This window comes from Podarcis gaigeae (genome assembly GCF_964106915.1).
Source record: "Podarcis gaigeae genome assembly, chromosome: 4".
Classification (NCBI taxonomy): Eukaryota; Metazoa; Chordata; class Lepidosauria; order Squamata; family Lacertidae; genus Podarcis; species Podarcis gaigeae.
The window spans coordinates 107959274-107984598 of NC_139677.1; the positions used below are offsets into that span (position 1 = coordinate 107959274).

The following is a 25325-nucleotide window of genomic DNA, read 5'->3' on the forward strand; positions in this document are numbered from 1 at the left end:
CAGTAAAAATAGGGCGAAGCGGAGCGCTATGGCGAAAGGCTGTCAGTCTAGAGCTTCCTTATCTACGGAAGGCTTTTAAGAGATGACCCTCTAAAGGGGCATCTCTAGGGTCAGGGAGGGGAGATGGGTGTATATGTGTGGTGCTTGTGCGGTACACGTGTCAATGGAGGGCGGTGATTTCCGGCGACACAGTGGTACCTCAGGTTAAGAACTTAATTCGTTCCGGAGGTCCGTTCTTAACCTGAAGCACCACTTTAGCTAATGGGGCCTCCCGTTGCTGCTGTGCCACCAGAGCACAATTTCTGTTCTTATCCTGAAGCAAAATTCTTAATCCGAGGTGCCATTTCTGGGGTAGCGGAGTCTGTAACCTGAAGTGTATATAACCCAAGGTACCACTGTATGCCATTTCTCCTTCCAGTAATAATTGTTGTTGTTTAGTCGTTTAGCCGTGTCCGCCTCTTCGTGACCCCCTGAACCAGAGCATGCCAGGCACTCCGGTCTTCCACTGCCTCCCACAGTTTGGTCAAACTCATGCTGGTAGCTTCGAGAACAGTAATAATAATAAACCTTTATTATCACTACACGACCTGTGTGCAGTGAAATTAAATGAGGGCCCCCCATACACTTCGTTGTAAATTCAGGGGACTAACAATGGATGGTTGTTAATATCTATTAAATTGATATACCGCCCTTCATCAAGAGATCTCAGGGACACTGAAAACATAGAACTCAAAAAAAGTATACAAATGATGCATTACCTCAAATTCTTTAAACAGGTGAGTTTTCTCCTTTGGAAAGAGGCAGGTGGAATCTCCACGGTTGCTAATAGAATAACGTTGAAAGGCTAGTGAAATATGGGGAACCCAGAGCATCTGCTCGGCATGCAGAATGTCCCAAGGTCAGCCCCTGGCATCTCTCGCAAGGGCTGGATGAGACCCGTGCCTGAAACTGGGGGGAGCTGCTGCCAGTCAGTGTGGACTCTACAGGGTTAGAGGGAGCCCTTGGTTGGGCTCAGCAGAAGGCAGCTTCCGATGTTCCTTTGGAGGCTTCATCAAAACTCCACAAGATCAAAAGGGATAGAGATTCCAGCTCCATCTTTTCTTAGAGAGCAAAGACTAGGAATGGAGGCACCCAGGGCGGAAGAGCAAGATCTCTATAGACCTTATAAAGAGATGTCGCCTTCCTAGAGGCTGATAACCCCAAGAAGAAGCCATCACCTAGAGCCATCTACATGTCAGGGAGTCTTTTGCTGTGATTCCTGCCTTTCAGGGGGTTGGACTAGATGACCCTGGGGTCCATCCCGACTCTGCAATCCTGCGATTCTATCTGACCCCTCTGACTCTCATGTGGGCACTGGAGGCAGCTTGTTCAAAAGTGGGAGAAGGCCAGCAAGAGGTACATATCTGGCAAACCCCTGGGGGCCAAATGGGCGGGGCCAAAGACATCTCCCGTGAAATTTAGGCGGGTAATTTATTACTATTATTCTCTTAGACGGCTTAACACACACACAGCCATTGATGCCCAGGTCCCTGGAGGCTCAGTGAGGAGCAGCGCCCATTTCCGGCTGGTTTTCCAGCAACAATCCCTTTGGGAGAGAGAGGATGTGGTCCTGGGATGCCCTGCTCTGGGTGCGAGGGGATTGCTGCAGTGGCCTCCGTGGGGAGCTGCCCTGGGAGACACTGGGAAACTGGTCCCCAATGCAGCAGCCAGACTATGGGCTGGGATCCCTCTCTTTTAAAAAAAACACAACATATTTTATTTCTTGGTTTACCAAAGTATGTGTAATTTCTCCTTTTTCAAGTTACATTTTCTACAGATCAGTTTCCTCTGTTGAGACATTAGTGTTGAATTAGGAAAAAAAGGGGGAAAGATGTGGAGCATGGTGAATGGGGGTGGGGTGGGGTGACAATGTTTCTGTTGTGTTATGCAGCCATAACCTCTGAAATTGAACACCCAGCATACTTCAGCTGCGCCTCAGCTCCGCTCCGGACGTGTAGCACAGTGTTGCGATCAGCGGTGTGTGCTGTGTGTGGAGGAATCTCAGCCATGCAGAAAAACACGCAGCTTCTTCCTAATCTAAGAAGCTTTATTTACAGCAGAGAAACAGGCCGGGGGAGAGAGCCTGTATGGTAGCAAAAAAACCCGAAAGTAAAAAGCTCACATAACAAAGCAGAACCCCCCCATGTGAACCCCCCCCACTGGCAGGCCATCACTCCATGAGCTATTAACCCTAAAATCTCGGGTCCCCCCCCCCCCAGTTTCTATTTTACTTAATGTATGTGTGGGGTTTTGTGTCAGGGTCACTCGTGTGGGTTCTCTACTATTCGCTTGTGTTCCTTTGGTGGTGAGAGGTTGGGGTTGGCCCAGGGTGTGCTTGTTTGTTTGTGGTTGGCTGTGGTGGTCTTTGTTTTCATGTGTGAGTGGGGTGGGTGGGTGTTTTGGATCAGGTTAGCCATCTTAATTCATATGCTGTTGGGAGTCATACCAGAGTGAAGGCGTCTTCTTCTATTTATCCCCATGTCAATTTCAGTTCATTGGTTAGTTTTTCTAATAAGGCTATTTCCTATATTATTTGGTACCATTGGTCCATGCTTACTCCTGACAGGTCTCTCCAGTGTCTGGCTATGATGTTTCCGGCAGCTGAGAGTAGGTGGGTTATGAGCTCTTTGTGATGTGAGTGAGCGTTATTGTCTTGGAAGATGTTTAGTAGGGCCATTTCTGGGGTAACTTCTAATACTTGCTTAGTTTCTTTGCATATTTCTCATATGGTTGTTGTCCAGAATAATTGGATTTTGGGAATTTGTAGTTTTTTCTGCCACTTGTGGCTGAGGGAATCCATATTGGGAGGTTTGGTATAGGTAGGTTAGTTTTGGGAGCGTGATCATGGCTACTTTGTCTGACAGAGTGAAGTTGTCCCATCTCTTTAGGTCTTTGTTAATTTGTCACCACAATGGGTTGTAGTTGTAGAGGTATAATTTGTTGAGGTTTCTGGTTGTTTGTACCCCTAGCATCTGAGCCTGGTGTGGCAAAGTTTTATCTTGGTGACGTTGGCAAATTATTTTTGGGTGTAAGGTGGATGTTGAAGCACATTGCTTGACTTTGCAAAATTTACCTGTAGGCCTGATACCATTGCAAATGTGTTGAGTTCTCCGGTTAGGGAGGTTGCTATGTTTATGGGGTCTGGTGTTGTGAGCACTAGGTCATCTGCCAAGAGCCCTGATTTATAGTTTCTGCCTTTTATTTCCACTCCAGTGATGTCTGCAGCTGCTCGGATTCGGATTGTTAAAGGTTCCAGAGCCAGGATGAATAGGAAGGGAGACAGTGGGCATCCTTGTTTTGTGCCTCTTTGGATTGCTATGGTATTATTGTTAGTCTTGCATTTTGCTGAGGCTCGGGTGTAGATTTGTTTGAGGGTTTGTAGGAAGTTGGGGCCAAATTTCATGTTAGTTAGTACTTCTAAAATATATTTCCACTCTAAGCAATCAAAAGCTTTTTGGATTTCTAGGGACATAATTGTCAGTGGGAGTTTAGTTGCCTTGCTGTGTTCAATCAGATTCAGTAGTTTCCTGATGGGGTCTGTTATATTGCGGCCAGGGACGAAGCCAGTCTGGTCTGGGACTATTAACCTGCGTAGGAAGATTTTTAGGCAGTTGGCCAAGATTGATGTGGGTATCTTATAGTCATGGTTTATTATTGAGATTGGGCGGAATGATTCTACTTTGAGGCTGTATCTTGGATTAGGTCCAGGTTTTTGGAATGGGGCCCCCCTTTTATGATGTCATTGAATAGGTGGGTCATGTAGGGCATCAGGGGTTCTTTGAATTTCTTATAGAATTCTGCTGTAAAGCTGTCTGGGCCATGGGGCTTTGTGCGGCTTCAGGTTTTTGAGGACTGTATCTATTTCCTCTGGGGTGATAAGACTGTCCATGAATTCCTGTTCCTCATCAGCTATGGGAGGTGTATAGGTTGGAGTACAATTCTGCAAAATCTGAGGTTATTTCTTTGGAAGGAAATGTTATGTTGCCGTCCTTTTTGGTGTTGCAATGTATTCTTGTTCTGAGCGCTTTTTTCCTACACCTGTTTGCTAATAGTCTGGAGCTTTCCCCTCCATACTCACAGAAGCGTTGTTTAGAGTATAGAATGTTGATCATTGTTTTGTTGATTTCTAGGGAGTCTAGTTCTCTCCGTTTCTGTTCTATAGCTTCAAGGACTTTTTAAGATCCTGTTTGTAGCATGATGAGAAGGCCGTGATATCTTGTTCTGTCTTGCTAACTTTTAAGGAGGTTTGTTTTTTAAGGGATGCTTTCTCTTTTATGGAAGCTCCTCTGGTGACCACTTTCATTGCATCCCATAGGAGCGGGGTTCTTTGTTGTCTACATTGTTTTCCTTGAAGTAGTTTGGGAGAGTTTTGTGAGACTCTCTGTGTTTATTTGTGGTTAGGACTGAAGGACCATGATGGGGTGGCTTGTGTTCCCCCTCCTATTTTGAGGGTAACTTCTACTGGGGCGTGATCTGTGATTTTAATGTTACCCATGTTCATTGATTCTACTGAGGGGATCTGTCAGGATCAGACCTTGTGTGAGCAGAATGCTGTCCAAGTGGACACTGCCATGGCACCCAGACAAGAATGTGTGGCTGGTGTCTCCTGGGTTTTCTTCACCCCAAATGTCATAGAGACCAGTTTTTAGCATTTTTAGCAACTTCTAAGAGTCCCTAATTGTTGGGGGTTTCCTTCGGAGGAAGGTTGCCCAGGGAGTTGTAGGGTGGGTGTCTTTCAGGGATATGCTTTTCATATTTAGGTTGAGGTCACCCCCCAGGAATTGCTTCCCCTTCGGAGGAGAGGAACTTGTTTAATGTTTTTTGGATGAACTCTAGCTCTTTCATGTTTGGGGCATATATGTAGCCAATTGCCATCTAGTGTCCCTTTAGCAAAAATGAGTCTGCCTCTTTTGTCTTTGAGGACTGTTGTGGCTTTGAAGTTCAGGTCTCTACTGCGTATTATGGCTACTCCACAGGCCTTCCCTAAGCCTGGTGCAACTCATTGTTGACTGAAGAAGGGATCGCTCAGGAGGACCTTTTAGGTTCGGTTAGTCAAATCCACCTAACAGTTTCCTCATTCAGCCCACATTTTAGAGGGGACTTCGTCAAAAGCCTTACTGAAATCAAGATGCACTATTTCCACAGCTGTTCCCTGATCAACAAAGTTTGTAACTACATCCAAAAAAGGGGAGGAGAGATTTCTCTGGCTTTTCTTGTTTTTAAGAAAGTCATGCTTTCATCTTGCACGTTTCTGTTGCGAAATCTTCAATTGGAGGGCACATAAATATTAAAAATGATAATGAATAAGGATATTGACAAGCTGGAACATGTGCAAAGGAAGGCGATTTATGTATTTATTTAATTTGTCTACCACCCGACCCAGTGGTGCCAACTTGAATAAAATATTGGTGGGAGGGGCCAGGTAAGGCCCGCTTTGCACAATCAATCACATGGTGCATGCAGGCCATTGGAAGGCAATGCCTATCAACTGGCGTGGTGGCCCCCTCAAATATACTATTGGGGGGCAAAAACCCCTTGGCCTCTAGTTGTTGACTCCTGTTCCCACGTGTCTCAGGACGATTACAACATAAAAACACAACATGAAAACACAAAATACACATCAGTAACTCAACTCCCCACCACATTTTAAAAGGGCCTTAGATTTCAATCAGCCAAAGGCCTGGTTAAAAAGGTGCATATTAACCAGGCTCCTAAAGCTATAGAATGAAGGGTTTCTCCCCTGTATGAATTCTCTGATGAGAAGTGAGATGGGAGCTCTGACTGAAGCTCTTTCCACATTCCACACACTGATAGGGTTTCTCCCCTGTATGAATTCTCTGGTGCTTAGTGACATCAGAGCTGTGACTGAAGCTCTTTCCACATTCCCCACACTGATAGGATTTCTCTCCTGTATGAATTCTCTGATGGGAAGTGAGATGGGAGCTTCTACTGAAGCTCTTTCCACATTCATCACACTGATAGGATTTCTCTCCTGTATGAATTATCTGATGCTTAGTGAGACCAGAGCTCTCCCTGAAGTTCTTTCCACATTCCCCACACTGATAGGGTTTCTCCCCTGTATGAATTCTTTGATGGGAAGTGAGATTGGAACAGTGACTGAAACGCTTTCCACATTCCACACACTGATAGGGTTTCTCCCCTGTATGAATTCTCTGATGGTAAGTTAGACTGGAGCTCCTACTGAATCTCTTTCCACATTCCCCACACTGATAGGGTTTCTCCCCTCTATGAATTCTCTGATGGGAAGTGAGACTGGAGCTCTTCCTGAAGCTCTTTCCACATTCCCCACACTGATAGGGTTTCTCCCCTGTATGAATTCTCTGATGGGAAGTGAGACTGGAGCTCTGACTGAAGCTCTTTCCACATTCCCCACACTGATAGGGTTTCTCCCCTGTATGAATTCTCTGATGGGAAGTGAGACTGGAGCTCTGACTGAAGCTCTTTCCACATTCCCCACACTGATAGGATTTCTCTCCTGTATGAATTCTCTGAATCTTAGTGAGACCAGAGATCTCCCTGAAGCTCTTTCCACATTCCATGCACTGATAGGGTTTCTTTCCTATGAGAATTCTTTGTTGGGAAGTGGAATGGGAGCTCTGACTGCAGCTCTCCCCATACTTCAAATTTTTGCATGGCTTCTCCTCTCTGGGGATTTTGTCGTGTTCACCTTTGATCTTGATCTGCAATTCATCACAATCTGCAATGGAGACAAAAAGGGATTAGAGCCTCAGGTACAAATCAAGAAGAACTGAAGAAAGTTGGATGTGTGTTCGTTACCTTTGTGGTTTGTCATTAACCAACATATTTATTATTAGATTCTGATGGGTTAAATGTTGCTTTCTTTGATATACTTAGTGGTAAAATTGTGAAAGCCTTTTAGAAAAAAGTGCATTTCAGATGTTTGATGGCTCATAACACCACTTCTTTTGGAGTACAGTGGATGCTCGGGTTGCAAACATGATCTGTGTGGGAGACATGTTCGCAATCTGCAGCATTCGCAACCTGCAGCGTTGCATCTGCGCATGCGTGGGTCATAATTTGGTGGTTCTGCGCATGTGCGAGCACTCAAACCTGGAAGTAACCCATTCCGGTACTTCCAGGTTCAGCTCAGTGCGCAACACGAAAACACACAACCTTAAGCGAATGTAACCCAAGTGTCAGGAAACTGCCATCGGAGCCAGAGGGAGAGGGAGGGCTCTGGAGGGATTCCGGAGAGCGTCCCAGGAGGGAGAGAGGCAGCCCATCTTCTGGGGAAGGAAATCAGTGTAGCACCAGTGGAGAAGGGGGGCAGATGGGGGAATCAGCGAGGTGGCTCCATGACTCCTCGCCGGAGACCAGCGGGGAGAGCACGGGTCCTCCGCTGCCCACACCCTCCCTGCGCAGAAGGCTTCCGTGCAGGGAGAGTAGGCAGAGACTAGGCGTCAAGGAGCTTCTTTGCTGGAAGAAGTTCAAGAAACGCCCACTGACGGATTCTGCCAGCGATTGAGACAGCCACGGATGAGTGGCTGCCCGGACAGAAAGGGTTGACCCAAGTAACCTAGACAAGCGTGGCACCGATTTACGCACCAGCAACCCCTAGAACCATTACACCGAGGTATGACTGTAATACCATAATATTATATAGCAATGGAAAGATAATTTAATCAAGAATGTAGTGCAACATATAAAATATTTGCTGATGTTTTGGCAGGCAGACTTAAAAGAGTTCTAAATGAAGTAATACATAAAGATCAGGCTGGCTTCTCCCAGGTAGACATATGTTTGCTAATACAAGGAACATTATCGACATTTTGGAACTTTTGCAAACAGAGATAAATACTAAAGCAGTGTTAATTTTTATAGACGCGGAGAAGGCCTTCGACAACATCTCCTGGAAATTCATGAAGGGAAATTTAAAAGAAATGGGAGTGGGGCGGGGTTTTGAAAATGGGATTGATGCGATATATTCAGAACAAAAGGCAAAATTGATAGTTAACAATGTGGTAACAGAAGAGTTTAAAATTGAAAAAGGAACGCGACAAGGCTGCCCGATCTCTCCTCTGTTATTTATCTCAGTTTTGGAGGTGCTCTTGAACTTGATTAGAGGGGACCGGTTGGTGCAAGGGATTCAGGTCGGAGCGAAACAATATAAACTTAAAGCCTTTGCAGATGACCTAGTTTTGACACTGCAGGAGCCAGAATCTAGTACGAAAAGAGTATTACAATTGATTTATGAGTTTGGTCGGGTGGCGGGATTTAAGCTAAATAAACAGAAAACAAAGGTGTTGGGGAAAAAATTGACAGATACAGAGTCAGAACGGTTTCAGAGAGAAACAGAATTATCATTGGTCAAAAAGGTAAAGTACCTAGGGGTAAATATAACAGCAAAAAATCTGAATCTATTCAAGGATAATTATGAAAAATGCTGGTCTGAAATCAAGAGAGACTTGGACAGTTGGACAAAATTGAAGCTTTCTTTGTTAGGCCGAATTGCTGCTATCAAGATGAATGTATTGCCAAAGATGTTATTTTTGTTTCAAACGTTGCAAATTGTGGACAAAACGGAGTGCTTCCGGAAGTGGCAGAGAGATATTTCCAAATTTGTCTGGCAGGGCAAAAAGCCCAGAATTAAGTTTAAGATATTAACCGATGCGAAAGAAAGAGGGGGCTTTGCCCTGCCAGACTTAAGGTTGTACTATGAAGCCGCAGCTTTCTGCTGGCTAAAAGATTGGCTACTTCTCGAAGACACTGACGTGCTGGACTTGGAAGGTTTTAACAACGCTTTTGGTTGGCATGCATACTTATGGTATGACAAAGTCAAGATCAATAAGGCCTTTAAGAACCATATTGTCAGGAAAGCAGTATTTAACGTCTGGACAAAATACAAAGACTTATTGGAAAATAAAACTCCAAGGTGGCTTTCACCTCTGGAAGCTAAGGCCCGAAAAAGACCCAATATGGAAGCCGATTGGCCAAAATATTGGGAAATATTAGAAAAAGATGGAAATAATTGGAAATTGCAGAGTTTGGAGAAAATGAAGGATAAAGTGCGAGACTGGTTACATTACGCTCAGATTAAAGAAGTGTTTAAAAATGACAAAAAGTTAGGGTTCCAGGTGGAGAAATCGAAGTTGGAAACAGAGCTGTTAGAACCTAAGGCTAAGGTACTTTCAAGAATGTATAACTTGCTGCTGAAATGGAATACACAAGACGAAATGGTTAAATCGGCTATGATAAAATGGGCACAGGACATTGGGCATAACATTATGTTTGAGGACTGGGAAAGGTTGTGGACCACTGGGCTGAACTTTACTGCATGTAATGCTTTGAAGGAAAATGTAATGAAAATGATATACAGATGGTACATGACCCCAGTTAAACTTGCCAAAATATACCATTTGTCTGATAATAAATGTTGGAAATGTAAAGAAAATGAAGGAACATTCTTTCACCTCTGGTGGACCTGCCCTAAAGTGAAGGTCTTCTGGGAAATGATATATAATGAGCTGAAAAAGATATTTAAGTATACCTTTACTAAGAAACCAGAGGCCTTCCTTCTGGGTATTGTCGGCCAGAAGGTGTTAAAGAAGGATAGAACATTCTTTATGTATGCAACAACGGCAGCAAGGATACTTATCGCTAAGAACTGGAAAACTCAAGATCTACCCACACTGGAAGAATGGCAGATGCAGCTGATGGACTATATGCAACTGGCGGAGATGACTGGCAGAATTCGAGACTTGGGAGAAGAAAGGATTGAAGAAGATTGGAAGAAATTTAAGATTTATCTACAAAAATATTGTGATTTAGTGGAATGTTAATGAGGATGCTTGGTTATAAATAATTGGCCACCACTAAATTGGATTGAAAATTGACGATAAATAAGATTAAGAGAAACAAAATTTGTTGGAGAATTGTTATACTATATCGAATTGAGTGGTTATAAATTTGCAAATAAGATGAGAATTTGCTTGAAAAAAACTTATTAACGATGTAAGTGGGAGCGGGAGACGTGAGGAAGTCCAAAGAAGTTATGAAATTTTGTCAAAACAAAGTAATGTTGTTTATTATTTTTGTATTTCTTTTATAAAAAACCCTAATAAACATCTTATTAAAAAAAAAGAATGTAGTGCAACAAAGTTTGTTCAATTACCTGTATTCTATCAAAGGTTATAGACATATGACCAGAAAAGGGAAGCACAACTTGCTTAGCTTGACTTTTGTCAGTGTATTATGTGATTGCTATCAATTTGGTTGGTAATTACCCAGAAAGAGATGTAAAATCGTACTATTAAGTGAACAAGGCTACAGGTATGAAGAAATTAGAAGATAGATTGGGGAAAACTTAACCAAAGCTGGTCTATATTTTTGAAGAGGTATAAGAGACTCAGTCACTCCAAAATCAGACTGGTAAAGGCAGGAAAAGGTGCACAACAGCAAGTGATGATCGAAGAATGGTGAGACTGTGCCTTCATGACAAAGAAAATCATTACATTCTAAATTAAATTATTTTTTTCCATTGATATATAGTTTTATGCTATTACTCCCCAAAAAGTGGTGTTGTGAGGTATCAAAGCTCTGAAATACACTTTCTCCAAAAGGTTTCCACAATTTTGGCCACTAGTGTAAGTTGTTCATTTTAAAGTTAATGTACTTTTTATATGGGGACAGATTGTTATGATTAATGTTTCTGGTTAATATAAGTGTTGGAAGCCACCCAGAGCAGCTGGGGCATCCCAGCCAGGTGGGCAGAGTAAAAAAAAATAAAAAAAAATTTATTATTATTATTATCAGTGCTACTACTACCTGAGATTCAATAAGCCTGGCTCTTCTCTGGGATGGATTTTGTTTGGCCCAGTCATGGCATCCCCTCCATCTCAAATGTCAGTCGTCCCTCTGGTCAACCCAAGACTGACAGCAGCAAAAACAAAAACAGAAAACTTGACAGAAGCTACTTATCTTTCTGCACAACTCTGAAGCTAAATTAAAAAAAAAAATCCTTCCAGTAGCACCTTAGAGACCAACTGAGTTTGTTATTAGTATGAGTTTTCGTGTGCATGCACACTTCTTCAGATACCAAAAAAATGGGAATTTGCTGGAATACAGAAAAAATGGAATTTGCTGTTCAACGTTTATTGTGGGGGTGTTAGGTTCCCAGCTGTTGTATTGGGTGCTGTTGAGCTCTGTGGAAATGTATGAGGTTTGTCACATAGAGGTATTTTGTGAATTTCCAGGCAGATAGGACGATCCCACAGGGAGACTTACCAAGAGAGGCCACGATCCCACGATTCTCCTCCATGATATCCTTATGCAGAGCTCTCTGGTCAGGATCCAGCAACGCCCACTCCTCGTCCGTGAAACAAACAGCGACATCTTCAAAGCACACTGGGCCCTAAAAGAAAAAGGAAATGTCCTCTTCTGAGATAGCAGAAATATGATCTGCTACACAATGCTCTGTTCTTTCCTTCCTCTTAATTGCTGTGTTGTTTTGATAGGATTGCTTTCAATAGGATTGACACTTTGACACACATTCTGGAAACGTATGTCTAGATGCTTGGTTCTGGCCTTCAACTGCCCAGATTCTGCCAACTTCAGACAGGGTTCATTGTCTTCCCAAACCGTGATGGGCAGGCAACAATCCCCATAGATCTCTTGCACCAGGCATCTATAGAACTCCAGTTCCCTGCACAATTCCGACAGTGCAATGAACTCAGCCTCAGTAGAGGACAGCACAATGAGACTTTGCTTCCGGGACTTCCACCCAACTAGAGATTCCCCAAACTTTATTACCATCCCAGATACGGACTTCCTGTCATCCAGATTTGCCCCGTCGCTATCTGCCCAGTAAGTAAGCGCCGTCTCACCTGCAGCTGACAGCTTGAGACTGAAGTCTTTGGTATCCTGCAGGTAACACAGCACCCGCTTGATACCATGCCAGGCATTTACACTGGGCTACGCTATAGCTTCCCTACTGAGCAGATTGGTAGCAAAAGCAATGTCCGGCCTGCTCCATTGGGACAGATACAACAGACTACCCAGAGCTGACTGGAAGAGCTCAGCGTTCTAAATCTCAGTGCGTTCTGCTAGCCAACTGTCTTTCACGTAGCTTGTCTCCATGGGTGCCCTAACCCCTGCACAATCAGACATTCTGAACTTCTCAAGAAACTGCTCAATCTTGCCTTTCTGACTGAGCAAGAAGCTTCCATCTTCAGTCCTGTCTATCTGAACACCGAAGTAGATCCTTACTGCACCCAGGTTCTTGAGCTGAAACCGTTTTTCAAGCTCTTTGGCAAACTTCTGCACCTGTTTGTTTGCCCCTGAGATGTGAATGATGTCATCAACAAAGATCAACACCATTTCCTGGGACTCTCCTGACCCTTTAAGGTACAGGCATCTGTCAGCAAGACTCTTCCTGAAACCTAGCTTCTCTAAGGCTTCATCCAGGTACAAGTTTCAATTTCTGGCCGATTGCTTCCAACCATAAATAGACTTGTGAAACTTCCATACAGGATTCGGCTCATTGCCCTCAAACGCTGGAGGAGGAAGCATGTACAGATCCTCCTGGAGGTCTGAGTTCAAATAGGCCACATCCACATCAAAGTGATGCACCTGAAAACTTCTTTGTGCAGCAATGGCTAAGAGCATGTGCAGAAATTCACATCTGGAAGTAGGAGCATATACCTCAGTATAATGCAGCCTCTTTTCCTGCATGAACCCTCTGGCTGCTAGTCTAGCCTTGTACTGTGGTTCCCCTGCTGCTGTGGGTTTAAGACGGTAAACCCAGCGCCTGCTCACGGCCTGTTTGCCCACTGGCAACGTTGTGAGGGAGAACACACCTAGAGACTCCATTGAGCTCATCTCCTTCTGCATTGCCTCATGCCATTTCCTGGCTTCTTCCTGAGGCAGTTTCTGAACATCCTCAAAACTCTCGGGTTCACACTGTGCCATGCCAACCCACACACTTGTGACTGCAAACCTGTCAGGAGGTTTACCTTTCGTTGTGCGAGCTGAACGTCTCAACCCAGTTTCAGGTACCCCCTCAGACCCACTAGGACCAGCTGGAACGTCCTTGGCCTCCGAGAGCTCCCCCTCTGACTTACTGCACCGTTTAGACTTCTCAGCTGAACCTGGCTCCAACATGTGGGTGAGGAAGGAGCACTTCTATGCTCAAGCTTCACAGCTTTAGCAGAAGTTCTTCCCTCTACCTGCTCTGCCTCAGCAGCAGGTTCAACCTCTACCTCTTCCTCATCAGCAGAGTCAAGCAGACTCTCTGAAAGAACATCAGGGTTCCCATGTATGCGTGTCCATCCATTCTACTCACAGAACTCAGCACTGCTGCTGAGCAGAATCCTGGACTGATTGCCTGTTGGATAGGCAAATCTCCACCCCTTGGTCCCTGGCTCATACCCACAGAAAATCATCTTTTGGGACCTAGGGCCACCCTTTTTGAGCTTGGCCTTTGGCACAAGGACCCAGGCCTCGCAGCCTGAGTACAGCTGGGTTAAAGTGGTTCTGTTATGAGAGCTTGCAGGGCAGCAGCTGAAGGAGCAAAAAGGGTTTTCTTGTGTGTGTGTTTCTTTGTGGCTGATTAGCTGCTCTCCCTGTGCAAAGGACAGAGGGGGCAGGGTTTCTGTTGAGGCAGGTGATTAGCTGTGGGAGGAGCTTATCAGAGCACGCAGTTTGATCCATCTTTTAGATTTAGGGGAGCTAGTCTCAAACATTTGTTTGGGGAGACCTAAGTTTTTTGGGGGGGAGTTATTTGTCCTGTCTTCACGCTTTTTATGATGGAGATGTCCTGTCTTCACGCTTTTTATGATGTAGTCACCCTCAACGACACGTTCTCAAGATGGAGGGTGAGGGAACAGCTGCAGTCGCCTGCGGTTCCTGTGCAATGTTTGCCATCTTGCCAAAGGTTGCAGGCAGCTTTACCTGCAGCAATTGCATGTTGATTGCCCTCTTAGAAGACAAAGTCCAGCAACTGGAGGAACGTGTAGCTACGCTCCAAGGAATTAGAGAGCTGGAGCACTTCTTGGAAGCAACAGAGCACACCATCTCCACCAAGGAGGAGACAGGGGACTCCCCTGAGAAGAAGGCTAGTTCACCAACACAGGAGCCAGATATTGTTACGATATGGATGCAATGCAGCTGCAAAGTGCTAGCTTGAAAAGTAAACATGATGGGAATGTTGGGACTGCCCGTGGGAAACAGAGGGACAGTCAATTCACAGTGCGAAGCACCGGAATTAGCTCAGAGTATAATATGAGCTCTTCCGTTTGTTCCTGTCCAGGAAGTACAGGAAGTGTTTGTCTCTAGACTGCTGGAGCTTGAAGAGAGCAATCATGTTTTTTGTAATGCTGCAAAGACAGAAATAAAGGCATGTAAATACGTTTCTATCTCTTTCCCCTGCCGGGGGGGCAGGAAAGAGGGGGGGTGTTCTCACGTTTGAGAAGAATCGCCTATTGAGACCTCGCCTGGATCTTGCTGGGGAATGCAGCCAGGGAGGTCAACAGGGAATCATACCGGGTGCCTGGGAGAGATGCCAGTTTCTCCTGATAAAGGCTTGATTTCCGACAGATATATGGAGAAACGGGACTCAAAGAAGTAGGAGGCCCAGGATCGCTCTGATTGTTTAGAAATACACAATCGCTTTGAGGTCCTCTCCTCTAGCATGAAAGACGAAGAGCAGACTCCATTTGAGGATCTCTCCCTCATTATAGTCGATAAGGTATATGAAGACGAGCAGCAAAGTCAGTCCTCAGGGAATGTGTAGGCGACCTTGGAACGGACAGCTCACGGAAGAACCCCGACCAGACCTAAGAGGAGGCGTGTAGTGGTGATAGGTTGATTCCCTACTGAGGGGAACAGAAGCAGTGATCTGTGGGCCTGACAAGATGTCTCGGGACGTGTGCTGTCTCCCCGGGGCTAAGATCCAAGATGTAACTGAACGACTGCAAGGAATCCTAAAACCCACTGACAAATACCCCTTCCTCTTGGTTCATGTGGGAACCAATGACACTGCAAGCAATAGCCTCCAGAAGATCAAAAGAGACTATGAGGCTCTGGGCAGGAAATTGAAGCAATTAAATGCACAAATTGTCATCTCATCTGTCCTCCCAGTTGAACGACGTGGCCCAGGGAGAGAGGGAGAAATAGTGGAAGTGAACAGCTGGCTTCGCAAATGGTGTAAACGGAACGGTTTGGATTCTTAGATCACGGACTGCAGTTTCTTGAAGATGGACTTCTGGCAAGCGATGGGCTGCACCTCACAACGGTTGGGAGGAATGTTTTTGCCAAAAATCTCAGAAACCTCATCAGGAGGGCTTTAAACTGACTAATGTGGGGGAGGGAGAGAGTGCTCCTGAAGGTAGGAGTCTATCAATTGATGAAGATGATCATCCAAATGTCATAGACCAAATGGAGCAAACAGCACGCAGACCTAGTGATGGGAGGAAAAAATCCTTAAATAAGAGACACGGGGGAATGATTAATGGACTTCAATGTCTGTACACTAATGCGCAAAGCATGGGAAATAAACAAGATGAGCTTGAGCTCTTGGTACAGCAAACTAAATATGACATAATAGGCATCACTGGAACCTGGTGGGATAAGTCCCACGATTGCAATGTAGTAATGGAGGGATACAATCTATTTCAGAGAAACAGACCAGACAAGAAAGGAGGAGGAGTGGCGTTATATGTCAGGGATGTGTATACCTGTGAAGAGATCCAAGATTTAGAACCTCAAAGCTAAAGTGGGAGCATTTAGGTGAAAATTAAGGGAGAGAAGAATAACAGTGACCTCATTGTGGGAGTTTACTATAGATCCCCAAGCCAAACGAGGACATAGATGATGCCTTCCTGGAACAGATGGCCAAGCATGCAAAAGGAAGGGAGATAGTAGTAATGGGGGACTTCAATTACCTGGATATTTGTTGGATGTCAAACTCAGCCAAGAGCATAAGGTCAAACAGATTCCTCACTGGCCTTGCAGACAACTTCATTGTCCAGAAAGTGGGAGAAGCAACAAGAGGAACAGCCATTTTAGATCTGGTCCTAACCAATGTTGATGACCTGGTTAGTGGGGTAGAAGTGGTAGGATCATTAGGCGCGAGTGATCATGCTCTTCTGAAGTTTACTATACAGCGTAAAGGAGCAGCCAAGCATACTAGGTCTCAATTTATTGACTTCATAAAACTTAGGGAAGTGCTGGGTGAGATCCCATGGACAGTAATACTAAAAGGAAAGGGAGTTAATGATGGCTGGGAGTTTGTTAAGAGGGAGATAGTAAAAGCACAACTTCAGGCAATACCAATGAGACGGAAACATGAAAGGTGCCTAAAGAAGCCAGGGTGGCTATCTAAAGAACTTTTAACTGAGTTAAGATTAAAAAAGGATGTGTACAAAAAATGGAAAAGGGGGGAAACCACCAAAGAGGAATTCAAACAAATAGCCAGCACGTGTAGACACAAAGTCAGAAAAGCTAAAGCACAGAATGAACTCAGGCTTGCTAGAGAGGGTAAAAGCAACAAAAAAGGCTTCTATGGGTATGTTCGTAGCAAAAGGAAGAACAAAGAAACAGTGGGGTCACTCAGAGGAGAAGATGGTGAAATGCAAACAGGGGACACAGAAAGGGCTGAACTCCTCAATGCCTTCTTTGTCTCAGTCTTCTCCGATAAAGAAAACAATGCCCGACCTGAAGAATTTGGAGCAAATGATTCAGCAGAGGAAACACAGCCCAGAATAACTAAGGAGATAGTACAAGAATACTTGGCTAGTTTAGATGTATTCAAGTCTCCAGGGCCAGATGAACTGCATCCAAGAGTATTAAAAGAACTGGCAGATGTGATCTCAGAACCACTGGCAGTCATCTTTGAGAATTCTTGGAGAACAGGCGAAGTCCCGGGAGACTGGAGGAGGGCAAATGTTGTCCCTATTTTCAAAAAGGGGAAAAGAGAGGACCCAAATAATTACCGCCCAGTCAGTCTGACATCAATACCAGGGAAGATTCTGGAGCAGATCATTAAGCAAACAGTCTGTGAGCACCTAGAAAGGAATGCTGTGATCACCAATAGTCAGCATGGATTTCTGAAAAATAAGTCATGTCAGACTAACCTGATCTCGTTTTTTGACAGAATTACAAGCCTGGTAGATGAAGGGAACGCAGTGGATGTAGCCTACCTTGATTTCAGCAAGGCATTTGACAAAGTGCCCCATGATATTCTTGTAAAGAAGCTGGTAAAATGCGGTCTTGACTATGCTACCACTCAGTGGATTTGTAACTGGCTGACTGACCGAACCCGAAGGGTGCTCATCAATGGTTCCTCTTCATCCTGGAGAAGAGTGACTAGTGGGGTGCCACAGGGTTCTGTCTTGGGCCCGGTCTTATTCAACATCTTTATCAACGACTTGGATGATGGACTCAAGAGCATGCTGATCAAATTTGCAGATGACACCAAACTGGGAGGGGTGGCTAACACCCCAGAGGACAGGATCACACTTCAAAACGACCTTGACAGATTAGAGAACTGGGCCAAAACAAACAAGATGAATTTTAACAGGGAGAAATGTAAAGTATTGCACTTGGGCAAAAAAAATGAGAGGCACAAATACAAGATGGGGGCCACTTGGCTTGAGAGCAGTACATGTGAAAAGGATCTAGGAGTCTTGGTTGACCACAAACTTGACATGAGCCAACAGTGTGAAGCGGCATCTAAAAAAGCCAATGCAATTCTGGGCTGCATCAATAGGAGTATAGCATCTAGATCAAGGGAAGTAATAGTGGACGCAGGTGGCGCTGTGGGTTAAAGCCTCAGCACCTAGGACTTGCCGATCGAAAGGTCGGCGGTTCGAATCCCTGCGGCGGGGTGCGCTCCCGCTGCTCGGTCCCAGCGCCTGCCAACCTAGCAGTTCGAAAGCACCTCCGGGTGCAAGTAGATAAATAGGGACCACTTACCAGCGGGAAGGTAAACGGCGTTTCCGTGTGCGGCTCTGGCTCGCCAGATGCAGCTTTGTCACGCTGGCCACGTGACCCGGAAGTGTCTCCGGACAGCGCTGGCCCCTGGCCTCTTAAGTGAGATGGGTGCACAACCCCAGAGTCTGGCAAGACTGGCCCGTACGGGCAGGGGTACCTTTACCTTTTTATTCTGCTCTGGTCAGACCTCACCTGGAGTACTGTGTCCAGTTCTGGGCACCACAGTTCAAGAAGGACACTGACAAACTGGAACGTGTCCAGAGGAGGGCAACCAAAATGGTCAAAGGCCTGGAAACAATGCCTTATGAGGAACGGCTAAGGGAGCTGGGCATGTTTAGCCTGGAGAAGAGGAGGTTAAGGGGTGATATGATAGCCATGTTCAAATATATAAAAGGATGTCACATAGAGGAGGGAGAAAGGTTGTTTTCTGCTGCTCCAGAGAAGTGGACACGGAGCAATGGATCCAAACTACAGGAAAGAAGATTCCACCTAAACATTAGGAAGAACTTCCTGACAGTAAGAGCTGTTTGACAGTGGAATTTGCTGCCCAGGAGTGTGGTGGAGTCTCCTTCTTTAGAGGTCTTTAAGCAGAGGCTTGACAACCATATGTCAGGAGTGCTCTGATGGTGTTTCCTGCTTGGCAGGGGGTTGGACTCGATGGCCCTTGTGGTCTCTTCCAACTCTATGATTCTATGATTCTGTCAAGGTCATGCTGACTATAAGAGGAGGCCAGAAGGAGCCTAGGTTTCTCTTTCTCATTCTGTCTCTCTGCCTTCTGGTGTTCTGTACATAGTAAGCTGAGTGTTAAGGTTTAGACATTATAAGTTGTGGTAAGTTTCAGTTAAGTCTGCTGCAACTGGATTTCTTATGGACAGGGCCAATCCTGAATGTTTTGGATTTGGGATCCATTATGCTCATTTGTCTTTAGTAGCAGTAAAGCTCTGCTGGATGAAATACAATTGCCTCTGGTCTATTTTGGGGGATCCTGCAACGTCTTTACATTTTCACTCTGCAGACTATACATTGGAGTTCTGCTCTGGATCAATAATGAGTAGAATTGAAAGACAGGGTCTTCCTCCATGAAATCAGCTGCCAAAAGAGAAGGCCCCTGGCTCCCCACAGCTTTCCAAGTCCCCTCCTCTCTGGGGTTTCTGGCAAGCGATTGAACAGTGCACCAGTGTGCAGCCTGCCTTTGCTCCTCCATTGTCAGAAATCTCCGGGCTCTGAGAGACAAGCAGGGAGGGGGGGCTTCTGGCAGAAGGAGAGGGAGCCCCCGGTGGCTCCTCCTTCTCCTGACTCACGTCTGCCTCTCGACCTCCCTCCTCCCACTTGCCTCCTTCCTCTTCTGCCTCTGGTTCTGGACTGCATTCTGCCACAGAGTCTCCCAGCTCACTAAGCCCTGTTTCCCCTTCAGCTTCTGACACCTCCTCTTCCCAAGCTTCTCCCTCTTCTCCCTCTGACCGCCCATCCTTCTTCTACCTCCACTCCTTGGGTTCTGACCCGTCTTCCCTTCCTGGCTCCTCGGCTGCTTCCTCCCACCATTCCTCTGTCCTCAACCAGTCCATGACATTGCTCCATCCCTCGGCCTCTGTCCCCACAAGGCAGCTTCCCCTGACCTGATCTGGTTCCACAGCCGCTGCTTCCCTTCTGCCCCCATGAAAAGGCGGATCAGGAAGTCTTGCCGCCATCATTCTGTCTCCTGCAAGAGAAAACAGGTAAGCAGGATGCCAGGCGTGCCCGCGTCTCTTACAGGTGAAACAGGGCATCTCTATCTACAGATGGGCCTTTCAGAAAGCCTTTCCTGCTGAGTGCAGTTGGACATTTGTGCCCATTTCATATGTTAGTCATGCAGAAATACTTCTCCCTTCCTTTGTACCCTTGTTCCCAACTGTGTCGTCCCCCCCCCAAAAAAAGTTTTAAAAACCCCACAGATTAGTTGGGAAAGCAACAGAATAGACCAAACAGAGAAAAACCACCTTCCTCCTTACCCAGTGGCCTCTCTCTGGTGTCCAACGGAGGCCTCTCTGCCTCACAGGAATCCAGATTCATTTCCTCAAAACGATCCTTTTCCTGAAAGAGCAACAAGGATTCAAAACAGAAAATGAATGACAAGAAATAGCAGAAAGATAATGGAAAACTAAAAAACTTTAATGGTGTGAGATCTCATTCCATGGATGCCTTCCCAGAAAAAGGATGGGCCATCAGCAGAGCATTATGGGATGTGCTCCATCCTCTTTGGAGCCCCTAATAATAATAATAATAATAATAATAATAATTTTTAATTTATACTCCACCCTCCCTGGTCGGAGCCAATCTTTCAGTGGCTAACATCATAAATCTAACACAATATACAAAGAATATAAGAACAGGCAATCAATTAATTAAAATACTTCTTAAAATTAGTTCAAAACAAATTAAAATCTGGACAGACGGCAGTCTACTGGTAAAATTGAGAGTGGTTAATATTCGCTAGGTCCAACTACTGTTACCACTGGTCTTATAAAGGAGGTGTGAGCGGGCTAGGAAGCCTCTTTATTGCTTATTCTTGTACTGAAAGAAAAGAATCAGACTGAACCCTGAACCCTGAAGGCCTGGCGGAACAGCTCTGTCTTGCATGCTCTGAGGAAAGATGTCAAATCCTGCAGCGCCCTGGTCTCTTGTGAGAGAGCGTTCCACCAGGACGGAGCCACATCCGAAAAGGCCCTGGCTCTGGTCAAGATAGTATCCAGAGGAAAGTCTCTCTCACCTGCTTTCTCTCCTCTGCCTGACTCAGGAGGAAACCTTCGGCCAGGGCCACCGCCTGGGAACTGGTCTCCGCTCCACAGTCCCTCACCCAGCTCTCCATCTCCGGTGGAAGGACAGCCAGGAACTGCTCCAAGATCACCAGGTCCAGCATCTCAGCTTTCGTGTGCCTTTCTGGCTTCAGCCACTGATGGTCAAGGTGGTAGAGTCGGCTGCAAACCTCTCGGGGTCCTTTGGCCTCCTGGCAGCAGAACTGCCTCAACTGCTGGCTCTGCCCCTCTGAGTGGAGGGTGTCCTCCTCACCCAGGATCTTCTGCCCAGAGTTTTCCCAGAATCCCCCACTGCTCCCAGTTTGGATTGCATGGCCTCTTCCTTCTTCAGGGCCAGCTGAGTCTTGCTCATCCATCTGTGCTCTCAGGAAGTCTCTAAGAGATCGGAAGGAATCCCTTGGTCTTCTGCCAAGTTCTGCCTGTGCTAATGAGAAGCTCTAGCAAATCCTACAAAGCAAATACATTGTTCAGTTAAAGAATTTTTAGGTCAGAAGAAGAGAAATGTTCCTTGAGCAAGCATGGATGAGTCTTCCTAGGAACCAGGGTGGGACTCTACCAAACCATGAGGTATCTTCTGAGGAAGAAGACGGAGGAGGAGGAGGAGGAAGCAGACTCTAGCCCTCCTAGAAGGAAGATTGTGATGCAAAATGTGGAGGCAACTGAAGGGATTTCTCTGAGGTGAATCAGTCTAGTTGCTCCTGCCTTTGAGTAAATGCAAGTCAGAACTGACTGACAAGGGAATAATTTGTATCTTGTGGAAAATGGATGCCTGGCTCTAGTGGGGGTTCTCGCCTGGGGGTCCTCAGGAGTTGCTCTCCCCACCCCCACTCCCCTGCTTCTGTCTCCTTTTCTTGCACTTGGACTCTCTGCCGCTCTCAAGACAGACTCCTGGGGTGGGGTCCCTTTTTCTTTGCTCTGAGGGCCAGGTATGTATCTGGCCAACCCCCTGAGGGCCAAGTGGACGGGGCCAAATAAATCTCCCTTGAAATTTAGGCGCCCAATTTATTATTATTATTCTCTTAGATGGCTTAAAACACGCACAGCCACTGATGCCCAGGTCCCTGGGGGCTCAGTGAGGAGCAGCGCCCATTTCCAGCTGCTTTGCCAGCAACAATCCCTTTGGGAGAGAGAGGATGTGGTCCTGGGATGCCCTGCTCTGGGTGCGAGGGGATGGCTGCCGTGGCCTCCATGGGGAGCTGCCCTGGGAGACGACTGGGAAACTGGTCCCCAATGCAGCAGCCAGACTATGGGCTGGGATCCCTCTCTTTATTCCTGGCATCTCTTTCCCACCTTTCCTCCCTCCCTCCCTGTGGGGTTTTCTTAGGGCGGGGTGTCTAGTCCACCTCCTCGTCCAGCTTTCGAAAACCATTTGCAGATGTTCCCTCTGTTGTACAATGGGACTTCTTTGTTTAAAAAAATGAGATTTCGTGGGAGTCATTGTTTCTCTGAAGGGGGGGCGGGGGGTCAAATTAGTTTGGGATGCTCTGATCTGCAGGAAGGAGAGCGTGGCAGACCTGGCCCCTCCCTGGCAGGACCCTCTCCTCCTCCCTGACTTGGGGTCCCCCCCCCGCAGGAGCAGATCAGGCCCCCCCGGCCCCCTCCCCTGCTGCAGCCCTGGGACCCCCACCAGATCCCAGAGAGAACGGAGACTCACCAGATCCCAGGAGGGGAGAGCGAGGCAGCCCTTGCAGGAGAGACACCCAAGCAGGAAAGGACTGGGGAGGGAGGGGCCTTGGCTCTGGAGGACCTGCCCCCCCTTGCTTCCTGGCCTCTCTAGGAAGGCAGCTCGGTTCCATTTAACCCTTGCAGTGCCGAGTCCACCCACGCCTGCAGACAGGCATATTTCCATGATTTTCTGTTATTTGCGATGGCTGTGGAGGGCCAGCTGCCCCCCTGGCGAGGCCCCTGCCCGCCTCTCCTCTTGGCTGGGCCCTGAGCACCTCCCTGCCTTGGCCCGCAGCCCCATCTTCTCGCAGTCGCCGCCTTGAAGGGCTTGTGGCGAGCCCGGAGGAGGAGGAGGAGGAGGAGGAGGAGGAGCTCGTCTTCCTCAGGGCAGCCGGCCAGCGGAGGATCGGCCGCCTTTCTCGGGCTATTTGGAAGCGCTTTGGCCCAAGCTGCCTCTCAACTGCCGGATCAGCGGAAGCAGCCGCCTCCTCGCCCTCCCAGCCAATAGGCAGCCGAGCTTCCCGCAGTCCACAGTCGCCTGCCCAATCAGCAGACACGCCCGTCCCGCCCCAAAGCAGGGAGAATTCATCGGGAGCCAGAAAAGGTCCTCTCACGCCCGGGAAAGCAGATGGTGGACCTGAAGGTCTCGGGATTCAACACGGTTCGGCAGGCACGGCTTCCCTCCAATTCAGTTGTCAAACTTCAGGGAGATGTTCAGGTTTCCAGAATAGGTGGTGAAAGGCTGAACTCTCTTTCTGCGGCTTCTCTCTCACCCCCGAACTTAGTTATGAGGGGCTTTCCGTGAGGTACTTTTGACACAGCCCAGCTTCCTTCACAGCCAGGGGCCACTTTTCCTGGGTTCCCCTGAGGTATTTTCCTTCGTATGCCAGACCCAGGGGATCCTCTCAGCCCTGGCCACGGACTCGGGAATCTCCTTTTCCTAGAAGATCTCTCTCCTCCTGACTGGAAGGAGACCCCAGAAGAAGAAGAGGAGAGTCTTCCCACAGCTTCTCCCTCCAGCTTCACTCCCTCCAGACGCTCAACATGGTCTCCCCATCTCAGCTGTGAGGCTCCTTCCTCTGGCTCCATAGATATTCTCCTCAGAGCGGAGGATCCACTCAGATCAGAGCCACTTCTCCCTCCCTCCCTCCCCCCTCTCCTCATCCCCATCTTCTCTCGATCTTCCCTCTCTCCCATCTCAAATCCAGCCCTTTCTAAAAATCCCCTCAGAAATGGCCCTCTTTATTTTCCCTCCATCCCTCTCTTGTAGGGTAGCCAATCAGAGAGAGGCCCTGGCCCTCTGGTGGAGTTGTGAGGGACGTGGGTTGCCTTTACCTTTATACCCCAGACTGAGGGACGCAGATGGCACTGTAGTCTAAACTACAGAGCCGATCAGAAGTTTGGTGGTTCGAACCCCCACGACAGGGTGAGCTCCCGTTGCTCGGTCCCTGCTCCTGCCCACCTAGCAGTTCGAAAGCACGTCAAAGTGCAAGTAGATAAATAGGTACCGCTCAGGCGGGAAGATAAACGGCATTTCTGTGTGCTGCTCTGGTTCGCCAGAAGCGGCTTAGTCATTTGGCCACATGACCCGGAAGCTGTACGCCGGCTCCCTCTGCCAGTAAAGCAAGACGAGCGCCGCAACCCCAGAGCTGTCCACGACTGGACCTTACGGTCAGGGCTCCCTTTACCTTTTACACCCCAGACTCAGCCCTGGCTATGCTGTCCGTCCCAGCAACCAACTGCCCCGGCAGGCCTTGCAATCTCCTCACTGCTTGAGCTCCCCCCCAAAGGGTGAAATATACTCCGAGTATTGATTTCATGCTCTTTATTTCAGCTCCTAGTACACAGTGAATGAATTTCCCCCCAAACCTCTGGCTATATATACATTATTTATACAATGGGTCCCACGTGATTGGCTGATTCATGTCCCCTCCTAGAGCCTGAATGGACTGTTCCTACAGGCCAATCAGGTTGCTGCCTTCTGGATCCTACCTGCATATTGTTCTAGGATCCAAGCTCATACAGGAGGTTTGCATTCATTGTCCTCAATGTATGCTGGTTGCCTACGTCTAAGTTGATGCCTGGGGTGTCCCTTGGTTGGGGGTTCTGGTTCTGCCTCAGCTCATGTTCCGGAGCTGCTGGATGCTCAGGGCCATTTGGTCTGGCACAGCCGGCCCACTCAGTCACAACTCTGGTTCCTGTGGCCGCTCAGCCTAGGGGTCATCTCTGTGCATAGTGGTTCTGCCTCCCCTGCCCACTCCTCCTGCTCTATGGGCCTCACCGCCCAGCTGCCCCCTTGGGACCCTTCTGTCTGGCCCTCCTCCCGGTTTTCTCCCAGGAATGGTCGCTGTAGCTCACCGCAGTGGTGGTGTCAGCATTGCCCACCCCCCTACATGTTAGCACCTCATAATACATGGGGCAAGTCGCCCTGGTGACTGTGGCAGTTACCCATGACAGCCTGCCCTGAAATTCTTTGTGTACACTGGGTCCAGGGGTCCATGCTACCCCCCGCCGCTGCCTCGTCCTGAGCTCTGTTGGGGTGAAGGTGGTCAAGTCTTATTGTGAGGCGCCGGCCTTTAATCGTTCCGCTGGGCTCTGGCCGGTTGTTGTGCTGGGGTTGCTGTGCTGAGCTAGAAGGAATGTGGTGAGGTGGTACTCCCAGCCCCCTTGCGTCATGCGGCAGAGAAGAAGATGAAGAGTTTGGATTTGATATCCCGCTTTATCTCTCCCCTTCAGGAGTCTCAAAGTGGCTAACATTCTCCTTTCCCTTCCTCCCCCACAACAAACACTCTGTGAGGTGAGTGGGGCTGCGAGACTTCAGAGAATTGTGACTGGCCCAAGGTCACCCAGCAGCTGCAG

At 47.3% G+C, this 25325-nt stretch overlaps 1 protein-coding gene across 6 annotated transcripts in view; it reads right to left on the reverse strand.

Moving 5' to 3' along the window:
* Positions 1 to 25325, reverse strand: part of LOC310843307 (uncharacterized protein) — a 154944-nt gene that overhangs the window by 59888 nt on the left and 69731 nt on the right. Inside the window, exons 1-3 of one of the 6 annotated variants that reach the window (XM_083736441.1) lie at positions 22456 to 22805; positions 20756 to 21248; positions 19998 to 20079 (exon numbers count right to left, since the gene is read on the reverse strand). The exons of 1 other annotated variant lie outside the window; for it this stretch is intronic. In XM_083736441.1, the coding sequence (XP_083592567.1) occupies positions 19998 to 20079; positions 20756 to 21157 (484 nt within the window). In that variant the 5' untranslated portion in view covers positions 21158 to 21248; positions 22456 to 22805. Of the gene's footprint in view, positions 1 to 19997; positions 20080 to 20755; positions 21249 to 22428; positions 22806 to 25325 lie in introns of those variants that run through there. 4 more of the 6 variants (XM_083736440.1, XM_083736442.1, XM_083736438.1 and 1 more) reach the window with 4 other exon arrangements.